This window comes from Ranitomeya variabilis, chromosome 6 (assembly GCF_051348905.1).
Source record: "Ranitomeya variabilis isolate aRanVar5 chromosome 6, aRanVar5.hap1, whole genome shotgun sequence".
Taxonomy (NCBI): domain Eukaryota; kingdom Metazoa; phylum Chordata; class Amphibia; order Anura; family Dendrobatidae; genus Ranitomeya; species Ranitomeya variabilis.
Window position 1 is genome coordinate 350,526,148 of NC_135237.1, and position 18,710 is coordinate 350,544,857.

Below are 18,710 nucleotides of genomic sequence, written 5' to 3' on the forward strand. Positions count from 1 at the left end.
CAATCTGAGAGCAGAAGAGTGCTTTGCTTATTCATTGGCTGATCACGCCATGTCTAGATCAAGCTATCTTCTGAGCGCTCGTTTGCCGATTTATCAACACGTGTGAAAAGAGAAGTTCACGTCGAAAATCGGATCTGCTGTGGCTGTGCAGCAGGTCAGCACCAGATTGTTTCATTGCCATTTATTGAGGTGAAGTCTTCGCTTTGCCTCCAAGATAAGTGGGGTGCTGCTTGTTTCCATGGTGGATTTTGTCGAGTGACCGTACCAAAAATCCAACAGAAATTTGCGGTCAGTTGTGAGCAGGGTTGCAGAAATCCTAAGGTAATGTGAATCATAGACCGATTTGGTTGGTTTCCGTCCACCAACACCTGTGAGCATTTACAAGCCGTTCTGTATATAAGCTTCTATTAGAGGTGAATGCAGTTGTTTACACTGAGCCCACTCACATGTGCAAGATCTTGATTACAGTTGAGCGAATATGTTCGGAATCGGTCGCCAAATCTGAATTTGCCATATTCGTGCCAAATTTATGTTTGACGATCGATTCCGAACATATTTGTTCATTTTCACTCCCATTGACTCCAATGACGTTAGTCTGTATTCGGTGAATATTGCAAATACAATATTCTCCACCTATCGTAATCGGAACCGAATTTTGAAAAATTCACTCAACTCTGGTCTTGATGACTGCATGAATATTGTTGCAGATTCTTTGCTATAATCTACAGAAAATCCTCTAGTAATCAGCATTCGATGCATTCACACACATGAAAATTTCAGTGTAGATTATTGTCCTTGTGATTTTAATATGTAAAAATAAATTGCAAGCACAAAAAGTTGGTGGGTTACTCCTCTTCTGCGGCACATAGAGCTGCACGTGAGGCAAGAATTTGACAGCGTCTGGTCTCTCCTTTGAATACCTGTCAGATTGTTATGCTTTGGTAAAACCTACCCTATGCTGGATGTCCTACTCTATGCATGAACTGCAGTGTTGAGAGGACCCGTCAGCGTTGCCCCCATTCCAGCTTTTGTAGGTGTAAGAATTAGGTTATCTTGCCCTGTGTTTTGGAAGAGGTTGATGTATTGGCAGCCAATACAAGGAGTCGTCACCTCAAGCGTTACTGGTCTTTTTTTTTTTCATTTTGTTTGCTTTGTTTTTTTCCCCTAATTTGTTACATTTGCAGGGTCAACTTTGAGTGAAATCTAAACTTTTCAGTGTAATAAGGGACTGCTACCAGAGCACCCGGTGTCAGACTAGGATGCCAAAGTCCCACCACTAACCAACTCCAGGTCCCCACTTGTCACATTTGCATGTAGCTGTGATTATCCTCAATCACAAATTTATGTAACAAAGGATCGGGTAGATTGATAAATGAATAAGATGCTGCCTGTGTCTGTACATGGTGATTGACTTATATAGTGCCAAGTGCTGCTCCTATAAGAGGGTGGTGGCCCACTCCTGCACAGGGGCCCACCGGAGGATTTGCCTGCTCTCCTGTTGGGCAGTCCAAGCCTGAGAGCACTTATCACTGCCACTTTAACAGTGGTCAGTTTGGATCTATAAAGCAAGAAATTTGATAAAACTATAAGAAAGTAACTCTGCAGTCACTGATGTTCATACTGGTCTATAAATGTCACAGTATTATGTGCACTTGCTCATTTTTATTATTTATGTCCCCCCTGCAGGTCTTCTTCATGGACAGTCTACAGGGCAGTCCTCCGAAAATGACAAGGATGACACATCTCAAGGTTCTTCACTCTCTAATAGTGTGACATCTTCAGATTCCGAAGATGGGCCTGTCAGGAAAAGGTGGGTTATGACAAAAATGACTGTTATTCTGGAGTAGAAAATTATTAATTAAGAAAATCCCAAGCTAACTTTTAAATAGAAAATCATTTTAAATGTTCACCCACTTCTGCTGCCATTGTAAAACATTGTTTATTGTAAACGGTGTGTAATCTGCAGCAATTCTGCGATGTGTGGACATGCCCCAGGGCCTCCTAATATTCAGCGTGCTCTGAATTTACAGCATGTCATGATTTCTGCTAACTTTTTACTGCTTAAGTATGCAACAGTTGAATTTTTTTTTCTTCTGCCCGTAGTTTACAGATTTACTGAAGTTCCCTGGAAACAAAAAGATTAAAATGTCATTTTTACATATGAAAATTAGTCAATTGTGTAGTTGACTTTGGTCCTAGGATTCAGCAGTGGAATGTGTGAAAAGCATTGTTGACTGACTTTTCATCGCTGTCTCCGTCTAAATGGTGTAATGGATGCCATGGTGGAAATCTACGTGCAGACGCTGGCACAGAAATTGCTTTTTCAGTTGGATCAAACCTAAATGGCTAGTGAAAAGCTAATATTCATTCCTTGCCTGAAGTCTGTCTGGGGACCCCTGGCTGCTCGGGAAACCTGCCATGCTTGCTCCTACATAGCCCTTTGCCAAAGCTAATAAGGGTTAAGGTTCTAGAAAAAAAAATGCACGTCCCACTCCAGAAGGAGAAGGTGGAAGATTCCTTCTGGAAATAAAATAACGTTGTTTCCTTAAAATATTAAGTATCAGCTGACGGTCTAAATGATGTAGCAGCAGCGTCTGACGGAAAAAAAAAATCCTTACTGCCTAGCACTAATGTACTTCACGGCATGAAGTGGCCAACAGATGGATGCCAAAATCGTTTTCTGACTGTGCTTTTTGGCTGATGTGGGTCAAAAGATTTTGTAGTTATTAGAAAAAGAAGCAAACAGAATCAAACGCAAAGCCCTTTTATGATCTAGTCAGGCAATCGAGCATTATTATTAAAAGTACATAGACGTGTAAGGGTGAAAATTTTACGGAAAAAGGCTCGGTGCCAGAAAGGAGGAAACCTATTCCCCTCAGGTTTTTTGAGGCTCTGTTCAGTTACTGTTTATAACGGAGATCACAACGTAATGTTGGGTTCATCCTATAATAACACAGGCGCCATTGATCGGTCTGGTCTTGCCAAGGTGCTCATTGTTTCTGCGGGCGGCCATTTTTGTTCCTTTCTAATGTGACAATCTGAATGTTTGTCCCTGTTAAAATATAAACAGTTATACTCCATTTCCGTGCCCGCATGGTTTTAGCGGTGCCGGCATTCACGTTACTGGGCTTACATGAGGTGCTGTCACGTGAGCCAGATACCCAATCACTGTCCCCGCCTTCAGATGTTTTAAAGAGATTGCCCCACTAACAAAGGAGGAAACAAAAGAGAGGATACAGACAGGACAGCACGGGATCACAGGTGATTCTTTTATTGTGAGGCAAAATCTTTTACTACCTGTTTTACCTCAAAAAATGAACCGGCTGTAATGTCTGTATACTCTGTTTTGCATTCTCCCCTGCCCAGGAGATGTGGTACATTCGACCATGCTTCTTGACGGTCAGACACAGCCAGTACACAGTACAGAGCAGGGGGCAAAATAATAAGATTATCTCAGCACAGGAATATTTTTTTTTTTTAACACATCCAATTGTGGAAATTATCATTAAAAAATCTTTTGATTAAAATGTTGATTTAAAATTAACTTAGTTCTTGGGAAAACCCATTTAAGTAATTACTGGAAGTGAGTGGTCAGGTGCAGCTCTCACTACCTGTTGATTACTTATACCTCTGAAGACTGGGACAGTGACTGTCAATCACAGCCCACGGCCATATCTTCACGCTGGCTGAAAGGGGGTCATTAGAATGAGTTGACACTCAGCCTGGATTCCAGTTACAGACACAATCTAGGGCTCAGTTTAGACTTGAGATTCCCAACTCCACAATGACATAAGAATCACTGCTGTAGTTGTGACCCAGCCCGAGGTATCATGGGTTACAGTGAGAGCCAGGAGGGACGCTGTGGAAACTCTCTATTTAACTCGTGATGTGTCTGGCTAGGTGTCGACTACAGCCGCACTACTGGTCTCCTTTTGAAGATGAGAATCTCCACTTAAAATTAACTCTGTAGCCACAATCCAGGCTATTTGGTCATTAGTAATCAGACATTGTCTCGTATATCCTTGGCTACTGAGTTGAAGCCTTGCAAGGACGTTTGAGATACGTCCTTGGCAGTGAAAGAGTTACATGCCCAATACTTTTGTTCTTCCTGGAGAAAACTTCTGTCCCCATTGAAAATACGTGAATGCTTGGCCAAGCTGATTTTGCATGTGTATAGGTGTGGTCAGGATAGACAGCTGATGGTCAAGCGACTGTTTGTCTGACACCCGCTGGACAATCGTAGTTGTGCTTAATGTGTGTGTGTAAAGCCAACTATTTGGTGATCACATCTCTCATGGTTGCCATCATTCACAGCCTTCTGCTTTTCCAGCAAAATATAGGTGGTAGTAGGTTTACTATGAGTGAGGCAACTCCCAGGAGAGTATACTGTATACCATGTGAAGTCTTTCACTTGTATGTGTTTGTCATGTGATCTCATAGGCTTCTCTCGCGTCTTTTCCTGATAGCTCTATGTTCTCCAATGACCAGTTACCTAGAAAACGAGGTCTGTTTCTTGTAAACGTCCATCGTAAGCACGTTGTCATCAGCACAGCCTTCAGGGCCTGTTCAGTGTTGGGTCACAACTGTTGAAGTCAAAGGAGGTTGCTGGCGATCAGTCAGTTACTAAAAGTTCATGAAAGTCTCCAGACTTCGGCAACTAGCGCTTTAAATATTATTTTATAGTGACGGCTGCACCTTCAAGTAGAACTATTTTCTAAGAATTCCGTGCAGAGGCTCCAGAGGCGATGATGGAGTCAGACTCCACTTTGATAAACCAATTTATCAAGATAATTGATATATTGTATGAACTTTCCACATGATATATACTTGTCAACTTATATTACTTTCATCAGTATGTTTAACTGAATGGTCACTAGGTTCAGTTCTTCAGCACATCTGATGTGGATGGTCAGAGTGGGAATTGTCAAACATGACCTATTTTATTTTGAAAGAAAAGTGAGTTTTTTTTATTGGTTTCTAGTGTAATGTATAAATGATGAGAAACCGTGTTTCTTATATGTAAGCAGTCTGAAGCTGGTTTGTGACCAGATTACAAACTGCTGTAAATATTTTTGTATTGATTTTACTCAATTATTTAGCACCACTAATTTTCACAATGCTTCACAAACCTCATCATCACTGTCCCCAATGGATCTCACAATTCGTGATGGGCGAACGCATGGATGTTTGGGTCCAGCCGAATGTCTACAAAAAAATGTGTTTTCGGTACCAGAACAGTACCTGAAACTGAACCCGCACCCTGTTCAGATGAATGAGGGGCTCGAACATCCGTTGTTTGCCACGCTGTCATCTGCATAACAGCTCAGCAAACACAGGCTCTGATTGGTGGTAAGAACATTACCGACGATCAGAGAGTTGCGGTTACCACGCTGTCAAATGACAGTGTTAGCCAGCAACTGTGGCCTGCGTTAAAAAGTTTATTGCCGGCCACAGGCATTGACTTGATGAGAGTGCTACTCCCATCAGTCTACGCTTGCTGTAGCTGAAAACGGCAAGAGCAGGCGCCGCTGATTGAAGTATTCATCAGCTGGCACCTGTACTATAATTTTTTTTTTTTAAATGACGTAGGGTCTCTTGTATTTTTGATAACAAGAGCAGGCAAAACTGATGGCTGAAGGCTGCAACCCTCAGCTGTCAGCTTTATCCTGGATGGTTATCAAAAATAGAGGGGTCCCCACGCCGTTTTTTAAAATTATTTAAATAAATAAAAAAAGAACTTCGATGGGTGGCCCCATTTTTGACAACCAGCCAAGCTAAAACAGCTGAGGGCTGGTATTCTCAGGCTGGTAAGGGGCCATGGATATTGGGCCCCCCACAGCCTAAAAATAGCCGCTCACCACTCCCCCAGAAGATGAGCATCTACTAGATGTGCCAATTCAGGCACTTTGCCTGGTTCTTCCCACTTGCCCTGGAGCGGTGGCAAGTGGGGTAATATTTGTGGGGCTGCTGTCAACTTTTTTATGGCCGCTGACATAAAGCCCACAGGTTAGTAGTGAAGAAGTGTCTGTTAGACTGCTATTCATTACTAACCCCCATAGTCGGATTGTAAAAATGACACTGCCAGAACAAAGTCCTATATTTGAAAGAAACAGATATATATATATATATATATATATATATATATATATATATATATATATATATATATATATATATATATATATATATTATATTTCCCTTACACCCATTCCATTGAAGCCCTTGTCCCCTTTAAAAAAAGAAAAATAATAAACAACCATATCACTCACCTGTCCAAATTGAAGATGTCCCATGCCGTGAGATTTGTCTGCAATATGTGGTTTACAGCCTGGATGTTGCCATGATGCGACCGTCCAGGCTCTAAACCATGGGAGAATGAGGTACTGCGAGAGCAGCCTCAGTGACTTAGCGGTGACAAAATCGAGGTCACTTAAGATGCTTTCCCGCCAACACTTTACTGTGAGACGGAACGATGAACTGCGGTGACCTCAATCAGATAACTGCGAGCACCGTGAGATGTCCTATGGCGTGGGACATCTTCACTGCCGGCAGGGGAGTGTGATTTCCAGAACAAAAGGAACAGAACTGTTTAATTTTATGTTTAATCCAGAACCATAGGCAGTGTTTATATTAAAAATTTAAAAAAATAAATAAATAATCATTTGCTTTGTCTTTTTGTCAGCACCTAAGTTACACCTCCACTTGATGACTCCTTAGGCTATGTGCCCACGTTGCAGAATATAAGCAGAATTTTCCTCATCAAATCCACACACCCTTGGCAGGAAAAAGGCATGCGGATTTGTATTTGTTTTTGACGCGCTTTTGTCATGTTATTGGCACGTTTTTACGTGTATTTCCTGCATTTTTCTAATGCATGTCTGGGTGCGGAATTGCCACGATTCCGCAAAAATAGTGAACATGCTGCGTTTTTTACTGCCATGCGTTTCCGCTGCGGAATTGCATTGTGGAATGCAAATAAAATTAATGGGCTGCGTTTTGTTAGTGTTTTTTCAGCGTTTCCACAGCAGAAAAACGCTGCGGAAATGCTTAAAAAACACAACATGGGCACATAGCCTTACAGGGCTGATCATGGGAGTTTGATATTTCCAACATTCACGGTATATTCACTTCTTACCATCACAGGCATTCGATATGTCCGTCATATTTTTTATCGGGATTTTACCTTTTCAAAGATGGGAAACATGGCATGGCTGTTCTCAGCTATCTGCCTACTATTTATTTATGGCTGATTGGCACGTCTCGGTTATGAAAAAAAAAAAAAAAATTATAATTCTTCCACCATTAGCCTTGAAGTGGAAAATGTATATCCCATCAATATCGGATGGACACGAACCGGAGTATTAATCTTACCATCAACACCGAACCGAGTAGTTGCAGACATCCAGTTACCTCTAAATGTATTACGGTAGATTTTCGCTTAATCTCCTCTCATATCTACACATATCAGTCTTCCTGACTTCTTCCCGCAATAGACATCCCGTTTAAATTATTTGGTTACCACAGGCAGTCCCAGCCTCAAAGGGAGTTTTAATTAGTTTTGCCACTTAGCTATAGGTAATTTACTCTCTTCCCATGTGTTAAATATGTGGTCCTATTACCAAAAGGGTTTTAGATTGTCAGCTTTCTTCTAGAGATTTAGTATTTTCTATGACAGAGGTGTTAAGTGCTTTTGGTGTGATGGAGCACTTAACAATCCTCTACCTTTTCAGGTTGTTTCCCTGCCAAGCACCAGCCTCTTTAGCCGGACTGGTAGCTCACTGTTCGATTTTTTTGCCAGGGTCCTGATGTCATAGAGTCCATAAGCTAGCAATCAAGCTAAAGAGGTTTTTCCTAGGCGGAAAACAACCTGTGGAGGTAAAAACTCAGGAAGTGCTCTGTCATGCCCAGAGCACTTAAAACTTATCATGCTTATGTATGAATTCAGCAACAGATAGAAAATATAAAGATGTTGATTGATTTATATAAGAAGGCCTTCATGCCCATATGTGTGGTTTGGAGAGTTGATCTTACTGACAGATTCCCTTTAAATTTGTGCATTGTATTTTTTATTTGTTTTGCTAGACACCATACAAGATACAAATCTTGACATGGTGTCTGCCCTATCTTACAGAACTCCATATTGGCAATTATTCATATTTGGTTTAGGTCATATGCCTGATGCATAAATTTGTCTTCGAAATGATATGGTTATTGAAGTTAAACCATAGCCTGTCATGCACAAAGTGTGTCTTTTTTGTATATTCAAATTGCAATTAGAATAGGCCTTGTATATGTGAAAATGACAGCAAATATTGGAAAAAAAATGTTTTAAATGAAAGATGGGGCATGTGCAAATTTGAACATATGAGCAGATGTCACGACTGTTGTCAGGTTTCCTGGGACCAGGGGCTCCTTCCCTGTCTCTAACGCTAGGGCTGCTTTAGTTCGCCCTGTTCCCCTGATTACATCTGATGGTGAAGACGCCAGGGCAACGTGCCTTGCCTTAAGGTACCTTCACACGAAACGACATCGCTAGCGATCCGTGACGTTGCAGCGTCCTCGCTAGCGATATCGTTTCGTTTGACACGCAGCAGCGATCAGAATCCTGCTGTGATGTCGCTGGTCGCTGAATAAAGTCCAGAACTTTATTTGGTCGTCCGATTGCCATGTATCGTTGTGTTTGAAAGCAAAAGCAACGATACCAGCGATGTTTTACACTGGTAACCAGGGTAAACATCGGGTAACTAAGCGCAGGGCCGCGCTTAGTAACCCGATGTTTACCCTGGTTACCAGCGTAAAAGTAAAAAAAACAAACAGTACATACTCACATGCGTCCTCCAGCGTCTGCTTCATCACACTGACTGAGCTCCGGTCCCTAAAGTGAAAGTGAAAGCACAGCGGTGACGTCACCGCTGTGCTGTTAGGGCCGGAGCTCAGTCAGTGTCAGGAAGCAGAGGCTGGGAGACGCGCAGGTGAGTATGTACTGTTTGTTTTTTTTACTTTTACGCTGGTAACCAGGGTAAACATCGGGTCACTAAGCGCGGCCCTGCGCTTAGCAACCCGATGTTTACCCTGGTTACCCGGGGACCTCGGCATCGTTGGTCGCTGGAGAGCGGTCTGTGTGACAGCTCTCCAGCGACCAAACAGCGACGCTGCAGCGATCGGCATCGTTGTCGCTATCGCTGCAGCGTCGCTTCGTGTGAAGGTACCTTTAGAGCCTGAACCCGCCCTCAGTCTGTACCCTTCCCCCAGGGACAAAAGGAGTAGTAGTGTACCGTAACACACCAACCAGACTAACAAGGTAATGCGAACATGGATAAACTAAAATACCAATCATACAAATATACTCACATAAACAGAGGTAAACGCCAGGGAGTGGAGGATGGGATTAAACCAAAGTAGGAGAAGAAAGGGAATTGTCACACACTAAAAACCTAGCAACAGTCACAAATAAATCCACCAAACACCTTCTCCAGTAATAACCAACAACAACCTTCAGCCATGCAGCCTAAGCAGGTTCTGACAATAAGTGCTAGCCAGGGCCCAGATTATATAGGCGATGTGAGTGGCTCTCAACTAAGCATATTAACCCCTGAACTGCTAAAACAAATTTACACCATTTAATATCATTGTGAAGTGCTTCTAAACAGTGCAGGAGTAGGAGAAATCACACGATGCGGTCTTCTGGCTCCTCTTTGTCGCGGTAAACCCGTGACAGCAGATCTCGATATTTATACAGATGTTTCTGTATCGTGAAGATTGAGGTTGCGATCTGCTGCTTGTGAACATGTCTTTACTGGAAATATTTGCATGGCATGCTTTTGAGAATCTGCCATCTCTATCTAAACCGGGCACAAGAGGTTAATAATAAAGTATATGGAACATTTCCAGCTGTAGGATCTGCCTGTTTGCAAAGCGATGTGCTTCAGGCAGTATGAGAAACGCCATTTTCTGTGCCGGCATAGCTAATATATCACTGAGGGTCTGGTTACAGATGAAGTCCTTATTGTAAAAGTTATTCACTGCTCTGTTTATCGTTGTGTAACTAATCCAGTGCCCCCAACCCCGCACTTTGGTTTTCTGTGATGAAAGGGAGTGTTGGATGAGTGATTTTATGTTTAGTTCTCAAGTACACGTGGTAAATGTTCTGAATATTGATCTGATGTCTTTTGTTCTTTAGGCCAAGGCTGCAAGCACAAAGAAAATTTGCCCAATCCCAGCCAAACAGTCCGAGCACAACCCCCATCAAAATTGTGGAGCCATTGCTACCCCCCCCAGTTACTCAAATATCTGACCTCTCCAAACGCAAGCCTAAGACTGAGGATTTCCTTACATTTTTGTGTCTTCGAGGTAAGATTCTCTCATTTATTAAATAAAAAGATAGACGATGGCTACATGGCATGATCATTATAATGAAGTCATTACATCTTATGATTTCCCATAGTGTGGCATCGTGACTTACTGTGATTGCAATGTGGAGTTGCAAATGTTTCCAAATTTTTATAATTTTCTGGCCACATGTGACTCTCTTGTCATTGGCTTCAATGCAAGTTGCATGCCATTGCGGCTCATATGCAACGCGATTTTGGCTTTCACTTTTTTTTTTTTCATTAAAAAATCGCAAAATCACAGATCCAACATAGTTGTGTGATGGCAAGTCACAGAGATGTTGTCTATGAGAAGCATTGCTATTTAGGCCTGCTCATATTTGTCAGATGGGCTAAAGCTACACAAAAACGATTTGTTCCAGTCTCTGCCGAAAAATAGAATTAGTCTTACCGGTAATTTGGTTTCTAGGAACCTTCCACGACAGTCACTTTGGAGGATGTCTCCCCACCCTAATGGGGGACAGGAAACACAAAGAGGTTAAATAACCCTCCCCTTCCTGCTGTCTCCAGTGTTTTTTTCTGGACACACAAGCATGTATAGTTACCACAAAAAAGCAGGAATCATCCAATAGGAATATCAGATAGGGAGGGAAATTAGTGCTGTCGTGGAAGGTTCCTAGAAACTGAATTACCGGTAAGACTAATTCTATTTTCTCCAGTCACCTTCACAGTCACCTTGGAGTAATACCAACACTGATTTCTTTAGGGAGGGACCACAGCTTGCAGAACACGTCTGCCGAATATTAGATCCCTGTTAAAGCTTAGTCTATAATGTCTGGTGAAGGTATGTACGGAAGACCATGTAGCTGCTCTGCATATCTGCTCCGATGAAGCGTTCCCTCATGCTGTCCAGGATGTAGACACCGACCGGGTGGAGTGAGCCTTTAGTGAAGCAGGAGGAGGAAGATCTTTTATCGAGTACGCTAGACAAATGGCCTGTTTGATCCAGTTTGCAATTGTGCCTTTAGCTGCCTTTTTACCTTTATTTTGGCCTGAAAACTGAATAAAAAGATTCTGGTCAACCCTCCAAACCCTGGATTGTTCCAGGTAATGGAGCACCACTCTGCGGACATCCAGAGTGTGGAAATGTTCTTCCTTCGCATTAGAAGGTTTTGGGCAAAATGAGAGCAGCACAATATCTTGCTATACCCCTATGAAAGTCTGAGGCAACCTTGGGCATAAAGGGGGGATCTAAACATAAAACTATACTATCAGAGTTTATAGTTAGGTAGGGTTCCTGTATTGACAGGGCCTGCAATTCTCCTATGCGTCTAGCCGTGGTAATTGCCACCAGAAAAACCGTCTTAAGTCAGGGTTTTAAAAGATATTGAGGACAAGGGCTCGAAGGGAGCCTTGGTTAGACTGTTGAGTACTAAATTTAAATCCCAGGGAGGGACCCGGTTAGGGAGCCTAGGACGTATTTTACTTGCACAGGTCATAAATCGTTTAATCCAGCGGTGGCCCGCCAGGTCTTGGTCAAAAAAAGAACTAAGAGCAGAAATCTGAACCTTCAGAGTGCTCGGAGGAAGTCCAGGATCTGAGCAATGTTGGGGTGGAAGGGATCAGGGACATTGGGAAGGCACCAGGAAGAGAACTTTTTCCATACTTTGCCATAGATGGCATTCGTCACTGGTTTCCTGCTCTTTTGAAGCATTTGGATTACCCTGTCCGAGAGACCTCTGGCTTTTAGGATGCTGGCTTCAGTAACCAAGCCGCTAGGTTCAGTCTGTTCAAGTCTGAGTAACGTAGGGGACCCTGGTAAAGGAGGTCGGAGGTCTGGGGTAGAAGTAAGGGACCCTCTAATGCCATGTCCATCAGTGCGCTATACCAGCTGCGCCCTGCCCACATTGGAGCAATTAGGATCGTTGTGACCTGGTCCAATTGGATCTTCTGCAGTGTTTTCGCCAACATAGGGATAGGCGGGAAGGGATAGGCGGGAAGGCATAGGCCAGGTTGAAATTCCATGGATGGGCGGAAGCATCTACCCCCCGAGCCCCATAAGCCGGACTGAGAGAGAAAAAGGTTTTTGTTTTTGCATTCTGAGCATTTGCAAACAAAACGACATCTGGGCTCCCCCATCTCGCAGTCAGGGATAGGAAAGACCGCTTGGTTCAGGCACCATTCTCCCGGATGGACATCCCTCCTGCTCAGGAAGTCTGCCTGGGCATTGTCTGAACCCTTGAGATGTGTTGCCGAGATAGACAACAGGTGTTTCTCTGGCCAGAAAAATATTCTTTCCGCGATTAGTTTTAGGCTGGCATACTTCGTGCCCCCTTGATGTCGAAGGTAGGCTACTGTCGTTACGTTGTCGGAGTAGACCCGAACATGATGATTTTAAATTAGAGGTGAGGCAACTATCAGTGCTTCCTCCACTGCCTTTAGCTTCCTCAGGTTCGAAGATCTGGATCTTATGTTCAGGGGCCACAATCCCTGAAAATTTGTTTCCTCCACCACAGCTCCCCAACCCCTTCGGCTGGCATCTGTACAAAGAATCTTTAGGGGGAGCTGATCCCAGCTCACCCCCCTCCGCAGGTTTTGGCAATTCAGCCACCAGGAGAGAGCCGACTTCACATGTCTGGGAAGCGGAATTCTCCAGTACAGTACGTGGTGGTACATTCAAGAGTATAGAAGGACGTGGGATTGGAGGGTTCGAGTGTGCGCTTGAGCCCAGGATACTGCCTGAATACATGAGATCAGCGATCCCAGAATGGACATGGATTCCCTCAATGTTGGTGATCTCAGCTGTTTGAATTTTGAGATTCTCTGGCGAAGGTCGTGTTGACTATCTTCGGGAAGGAAGGATGTCCTTCTTTCCGAGTCTAGGAGGATCCCCAGAAATTTCTTCCTTGGGGAAGGGTGGAGGTCTGATTTTTGAAGATTTGGGATTCAGCCTAGGGATGCGAGGATCTCCAGGGTTTTTAACACATCCTGGTTCAACCGAGATGTCGATGGAGCGACTATGAGGAAGTTGTCCAAATAAGGAACGACACATATTCCTTGGAGACGGATGAATATAACCGCTTCCCTCATGATTTTTTAAAACACTCTCGGTGCTGAGGAGATGCCGAATGGTAGTGTGTTGAATTGGAAATGGGTGATCCCTTGGTTGTGGGCGACTGCAAACCTGAGGAACTTCCTGTGATCCGGATGGATCGTAATGTGGTAGTAAGCGTCCCTCAGGTCTATTGTAGCCATCACCCAGTTTTTTCCAATTAGAGGGATTGCTGTCTTGATCGACTCCATCTTGAACCCCCAGTATTTTATAAACTGGTTTAGGGGTTTTAAGTTTATGATGACCCTGCATTTCCCGGAGGGTTTCCTTTATGACAAACAGACGAGAGTAATGGCCTCTGCCTATCTCCTGATGGGGTACCCGAGAAATTACTTTTTCTTGTAAGAGGTCTTGTATTTGTAGGAGGAAAGAGTTTTGGACGTCTGGAGACTGTAACGGGGTAATCTTCAGACACTGAGGGGGAAGACTCGAACTCCAACATCAGCCCGAACTGTATGGTGTGAAGGATCCACTGGTTTGTGGATATGGACTGCCATTGGCCAAGGAAGTCCGAGAGTCGGCCCCCCCACCGGAGAGTCACTGTTTGTCCGGGGTCTGTTGTTGTTGAGGGACAAGGATGTTCCTGCCGCTACCTCCTTTCGGGTAGCTCCACCGGCCAGTTTTACCCTTTCCCCTGAATTCCTTCTGGGGCTATTCACGAGGGGGATGAAAAAAACGCTTCCTAGTAAACTTCTGCTCAGGAAGCGATTTCTTCTTTCTCAAGGATATCATCCAAGACTGGACCAAATACGTGGTGTCCCTGGAAGGGTTTAGTCTTAGAGGTAATGTCCCCCCCCCCTACGATTTTAACCAAAGGGCTCTTCTAGCGGAATTAGAGAGGACTAAGGATTTTGCTGCCACCCGAACTGACTCTCCTGAGGCATCGGCTAAGAAGCCTGTGGCCTTTTTTTGAGAAGGGGAAGGGAGTGAAGGATCTCCTTTCTAGAGGTCTCCTGAGAGAGGTGTTCCTCCAATTTACGAAGCCAGAGAAAGAGGGATCTGGCGATGCAAGTAGAAGCTATGTTGGCTTTGATCAGGTTAGTAGAGGTTTCCCAGGATTTTTTCAAGTGACTTTAAATTTTCCGATCCATTGGATCTTTTAATTGGGAGGAATCCTCAAAGGGGAGGGACGTCTTCTTGGTTATTTTAGAGACCTGGACGTCCACCCTAGGGATTTCCCAAATAGAACGATCACCTTCAAGGAGAAAGCGATTTTTTTTTTTTTTTTTTTTTTTTTTTTTTTTTTTAACTCCGAGGGTATGCCAAGTTCCTTTTCTGGGGGAGACCATTCCTGAAATATAAGGTTCTGGACATTCTCATGAACCGGATACCCCTTGGTTTCAGCCCCCCAAACATCTCATCCTGAAACGAATGTTTCACCTCTACTTCCTCCACTCCCATGGTGTTTCTCACTTTGGAAACTAGTTCTTCCATATCCTCGGAAGAGAAATAGTATTTTTTATTATCAGGCGTAGGGGTGGATGTGGAGCCCTCATTTTCCCAAATGTCCTCTGACCCTGAGGTATGAATTTCGCCTGAGTCAGATTCAGCCGGTGCCAATTTCCTCTTTTTAGAGTGAGGGGGATGAGGCACTGGGGGCTGGGAAAGGGCTGCCATGGAGGTTTGCACCTCCTGCTTGATGAGAGTTTTTATACTATCCAGGAGAGAGGGCTGTTCGGCACGTTGTATATCATCTGTGCAGGGTTGGCATAAGGTCTTCTTATATGCTGAAGGGAGCCTAGAACCACAAACACCACACTTTTGGCTGGGTTTATTCTTTGGGGCAGAGACCTTTTCTCCCTAAAAGAGAGAGAGAAGGTATACTAAGTGACCCATAGGTATTAAGCCCAGACAGTAAGGGACCAGCCCCGCTACTCACGGCAGGAGGGTGAACGCTGGGATCTGCAGATGCAGCAGTAGGTTTGTCGCCGTCCATGGTCAGACCTATCACCAGTCACACAAGACAGAGACTCTGCGTCTTATCTGGAGGCTCCCGACCAGGATATAGGGATCGAGGTCCAGCGTCAGTTGTGTGCTCCTTCTCCCATGATCCGCAGGGAGGATCCAAAGGAACGACCCAGTAGCTGAAGGTGCAGAGCCCTGGCCGCAAACCGTGCTCGCGATCAGCATGGCGCCGAGATGCGAACCCAGAAGTGAACGCCGGCCTCACTTCCGATGCGCGGTGCTGCAGGGGAGGAGGACGCTGAGGAGCTCAGGGAGGAAAAGAAAAAGAAATTCGGGCATGCAAGCCCTAGCCAGCTCACCACTTCCAGCCGCAGGTACACGGGACTTCGTCCGAACCCGACGTGTAACAGCAATGAAGAAAAGGTAGTATTGTCCCAGCTCCTTAAACAAATTCTTTTATTGAAGACATATTAAAAATTGCAAAAGCAGCAAAATTCTCCTTCTGTGAAGGTGCACTAGCATGCCAGTAGTCCAGTAATGCGTTTCGATCTGATACGATCTTTATCACAGCTGTGATAAAGATCGTATCAGATCGAAACGCGTTGCTGGACTATTGGCATGCTAGTGCACCTTCACAGAAGGAGAATTTAGCCGCTTTTGCAATTTTTAATATGTCTTCAATAAAAGAATTCGTTTAAGGAGCTGGGACAATACTACCTTTTCTTCAGCTCAGGGAGGACCCCGGCTGCACATCACCGCCCCACTTTACCTCCCGAAGAGGGGCGGGAAAGGGGTCACAAGCACATGGAGACGGTAGCAGTCATCTGGAGGAGAAGAGAGGGGACCAACCCTCGGACCGCCCGGCTTCTACGGTAACGCTTCTAGGGCTCTGCTCGTCGGCCGCGGCAGCACCTGGACGGACCTCTTCATGCCCCACTGGGGAACAGTAAAAAAACACTGGAGACAGCAGGAAGGGGAGGGTTATTTAACCTCTTTGTGTTTCCTGTCCCCATTAGGGCGGGGAGACATCCTCCAAGGTGCCTGTCGTGGAAAGTGACTGGAGAAACATCAATTGCGCTTCCTGCAGTCACGTGACTCTTTTTAGCTTGGATGTAGAAAAAATAACCAAAATCGCTGACATGTCATTTGAAAGTTGTGGCCACATTGTTCAATTTCAAGAAGGCGAGTCCCAAACGATGTACAATACATAAAGTAACAAGATGAGCCGATACGGACAATCCCAAGGGTCCATCGCCGGCTCCCTGCCGCTGCTCTAGTCCTGATGTTTTGACTACAGCGGTGATGTAATGTCAACAGTGCGAGTCACCACTACAACCAGTCACTGAGCTCAGCGTTGTGTGTGCGGTCAACCTCGGTGCACGAGCACGGAGCTCAGTGACTGGCTGAAGCGGTGACAACGCGCTGTAGACATTCCATCACCACTGTAATAAAAACATCAGGATCGGAGCAGCGGCAGGGAGCCGGCGATGGACCCGTGAGATTTTCTATATCTGCTGATCTTGTTACTTGATGTATTTTACACAGTTTGGGACCAAGTTTCTTGAAAATGGACAGCCCCTTTTAATTTTAAGCCTACAGAGAAAAAGTTGCATGTGACCAAAAATACAAGTTTGTTTCCTCTTAGGTCGTGGCAGAGTAACCCCATTGACAATCCTTAGCTGCAATGTCACAGTGCAACACCTCCCCCTCATTCAGCGTGTGTAGCCCAGGCCATGTACACATTGAGGATGGTCGTGTTGTAATTTTTGGTCGTGTTGTAAACCCGGGTAGAGAAGGTACACTTCTTATATCTATCCTAGCTGAAGCTTCTATCATGATATGGATTTAGAGGCAGCTCAGGGATGACATCTTCTCATAAATAGTGCGCACAAGCCATAGGAATGATCAGGGTTTTCATGGATGTCTGCAAATCTTAGTGACTTTACCAACTGGTTTATTTGACATACTCCATAAATGTAATGGGAGAATCATTTTTGGTTGTGCAAGGTCCCATTAACACAACAACATGTGCAGCAGTGATCGGAGATTTTCCAGCTTAATACTACCGAGCCGTAAAGGCTCCTTTGGGTGCCATATCTTATTTATGCTTGCTTCTATGGCGCCAGCATATTCCCCAGCGCTTTACAGACATTACTGTCCCCATTGGGGCTCACAATGTAAATTTCCCATCAGTATGTCTTTGGAGTGTGGGAGGAAACCCAGGCAAATATGTGGGGGACATATAAACTCAATGAATACGGACTATGTCTGAAATGCGTTTCTGTAGTTCATTACTGTACAGGTTTTTATGGATTTGTAGATTTATTTTCAATAAACTTCTTCAAGTATTTGAGTCTCCTCCCTTTGCTGGATTTTTTTCTTCTTTTGCGAACACACAAACTCCTTGCACATGGAGGGATTTGCACCCAAGACCCCAGTGATTCAAACCTACAGTGCTAACCACTGAGCCAGTGTTGCCATATGTACTGAGCTATTGACACCTAGAAGAAAACCTCCATAACTGCTACACCCATGCTGTAATCATATGGTATGTAAGGCAAAAAACCTACGGATGCCCTATGTGTCCAAAACAAGGTTGTAATATGGAAGCATCAATGATATGGAGCAATATTTGTCACCTGTAGTCTCCGTGCTGTGAATATTCACCGTCTTATCATGTGCATCAGGGGAGGACATACCATTAATACAACATGTCCGGGCTAGAAGGGGGCCCATTACCGGATAATCACAGAGATGCCAGCCTGACCTAATAAGCAGATAGCCCAGAGATCCCGGTGGACATGTGCGTAGGAGTCACTTGGATCACATGCCTGGCTCTGGTCACTATTATTTCAGCTATGGTAATTTATGACGCCACTCCTCACCCAGCACACCGAGATGGTGCCGTCGAGTGACCGGACACGAAGGATTTGCAAATGTCATATTAAGTTTATTAATGTAATTAGCCCGAATGCGATATTTCAGCCTCCTTGACTCACAGACCGTAATGTCCTGTGCTCCGAAATGACGGTCTAGATTGTACCCGGATGAATACATGTGGGTTCTACTAATGGAAACATGGCTGATGGGCTGCCAGCTGACACTGGGGAGGAAAAGGAATGAAATGCTCTTCTGGCAAGCGGCAGGCATTTTCAGCGCTTAATCCACCCGCCTGCTCCAAGACTTGAATTATTTCATCAGATCTTAAAATGTCCTGAAATGAGTCTGGAACGAGGAGTGCTTGTAGCTGTGATGGAGAAAGAACAGCTTCTATCGGCATCCTCGCTGGTACAGTCACTGCCTGGCGTGCGTCATGGGTGGTGCCGCTCGCAAAGTACACGATGAACGTACCTGGTACCCGCCTA

General features: G+C 44.5%; 1 protein-coding gene across 1 annotated transcript in view; it reads left to right on the top strand.

The window, feature by feature from the left end:
• JARID2 (jumonji and AT-rich interaction domain containing 2) overlaps positions 1-18,710 on the top strand; it is a 163,820-nt gene that overhangs the window by 77,913 nt on the left and 67,197 nt on the right. The window contains exons 3-4 of the mRNA XM_077269921.1: positions 1,687-1,810; positions 10,181-10,350. Coding sequence (XP_077126036.1) covers positions 1,687-1,810; positions 10,181-10,350 — 294 coding nt within the window. The remainder of the gene's footprint in view (positions 1-1,686; positions 1,811-10,180; positions 10,351-18,710) is intronic.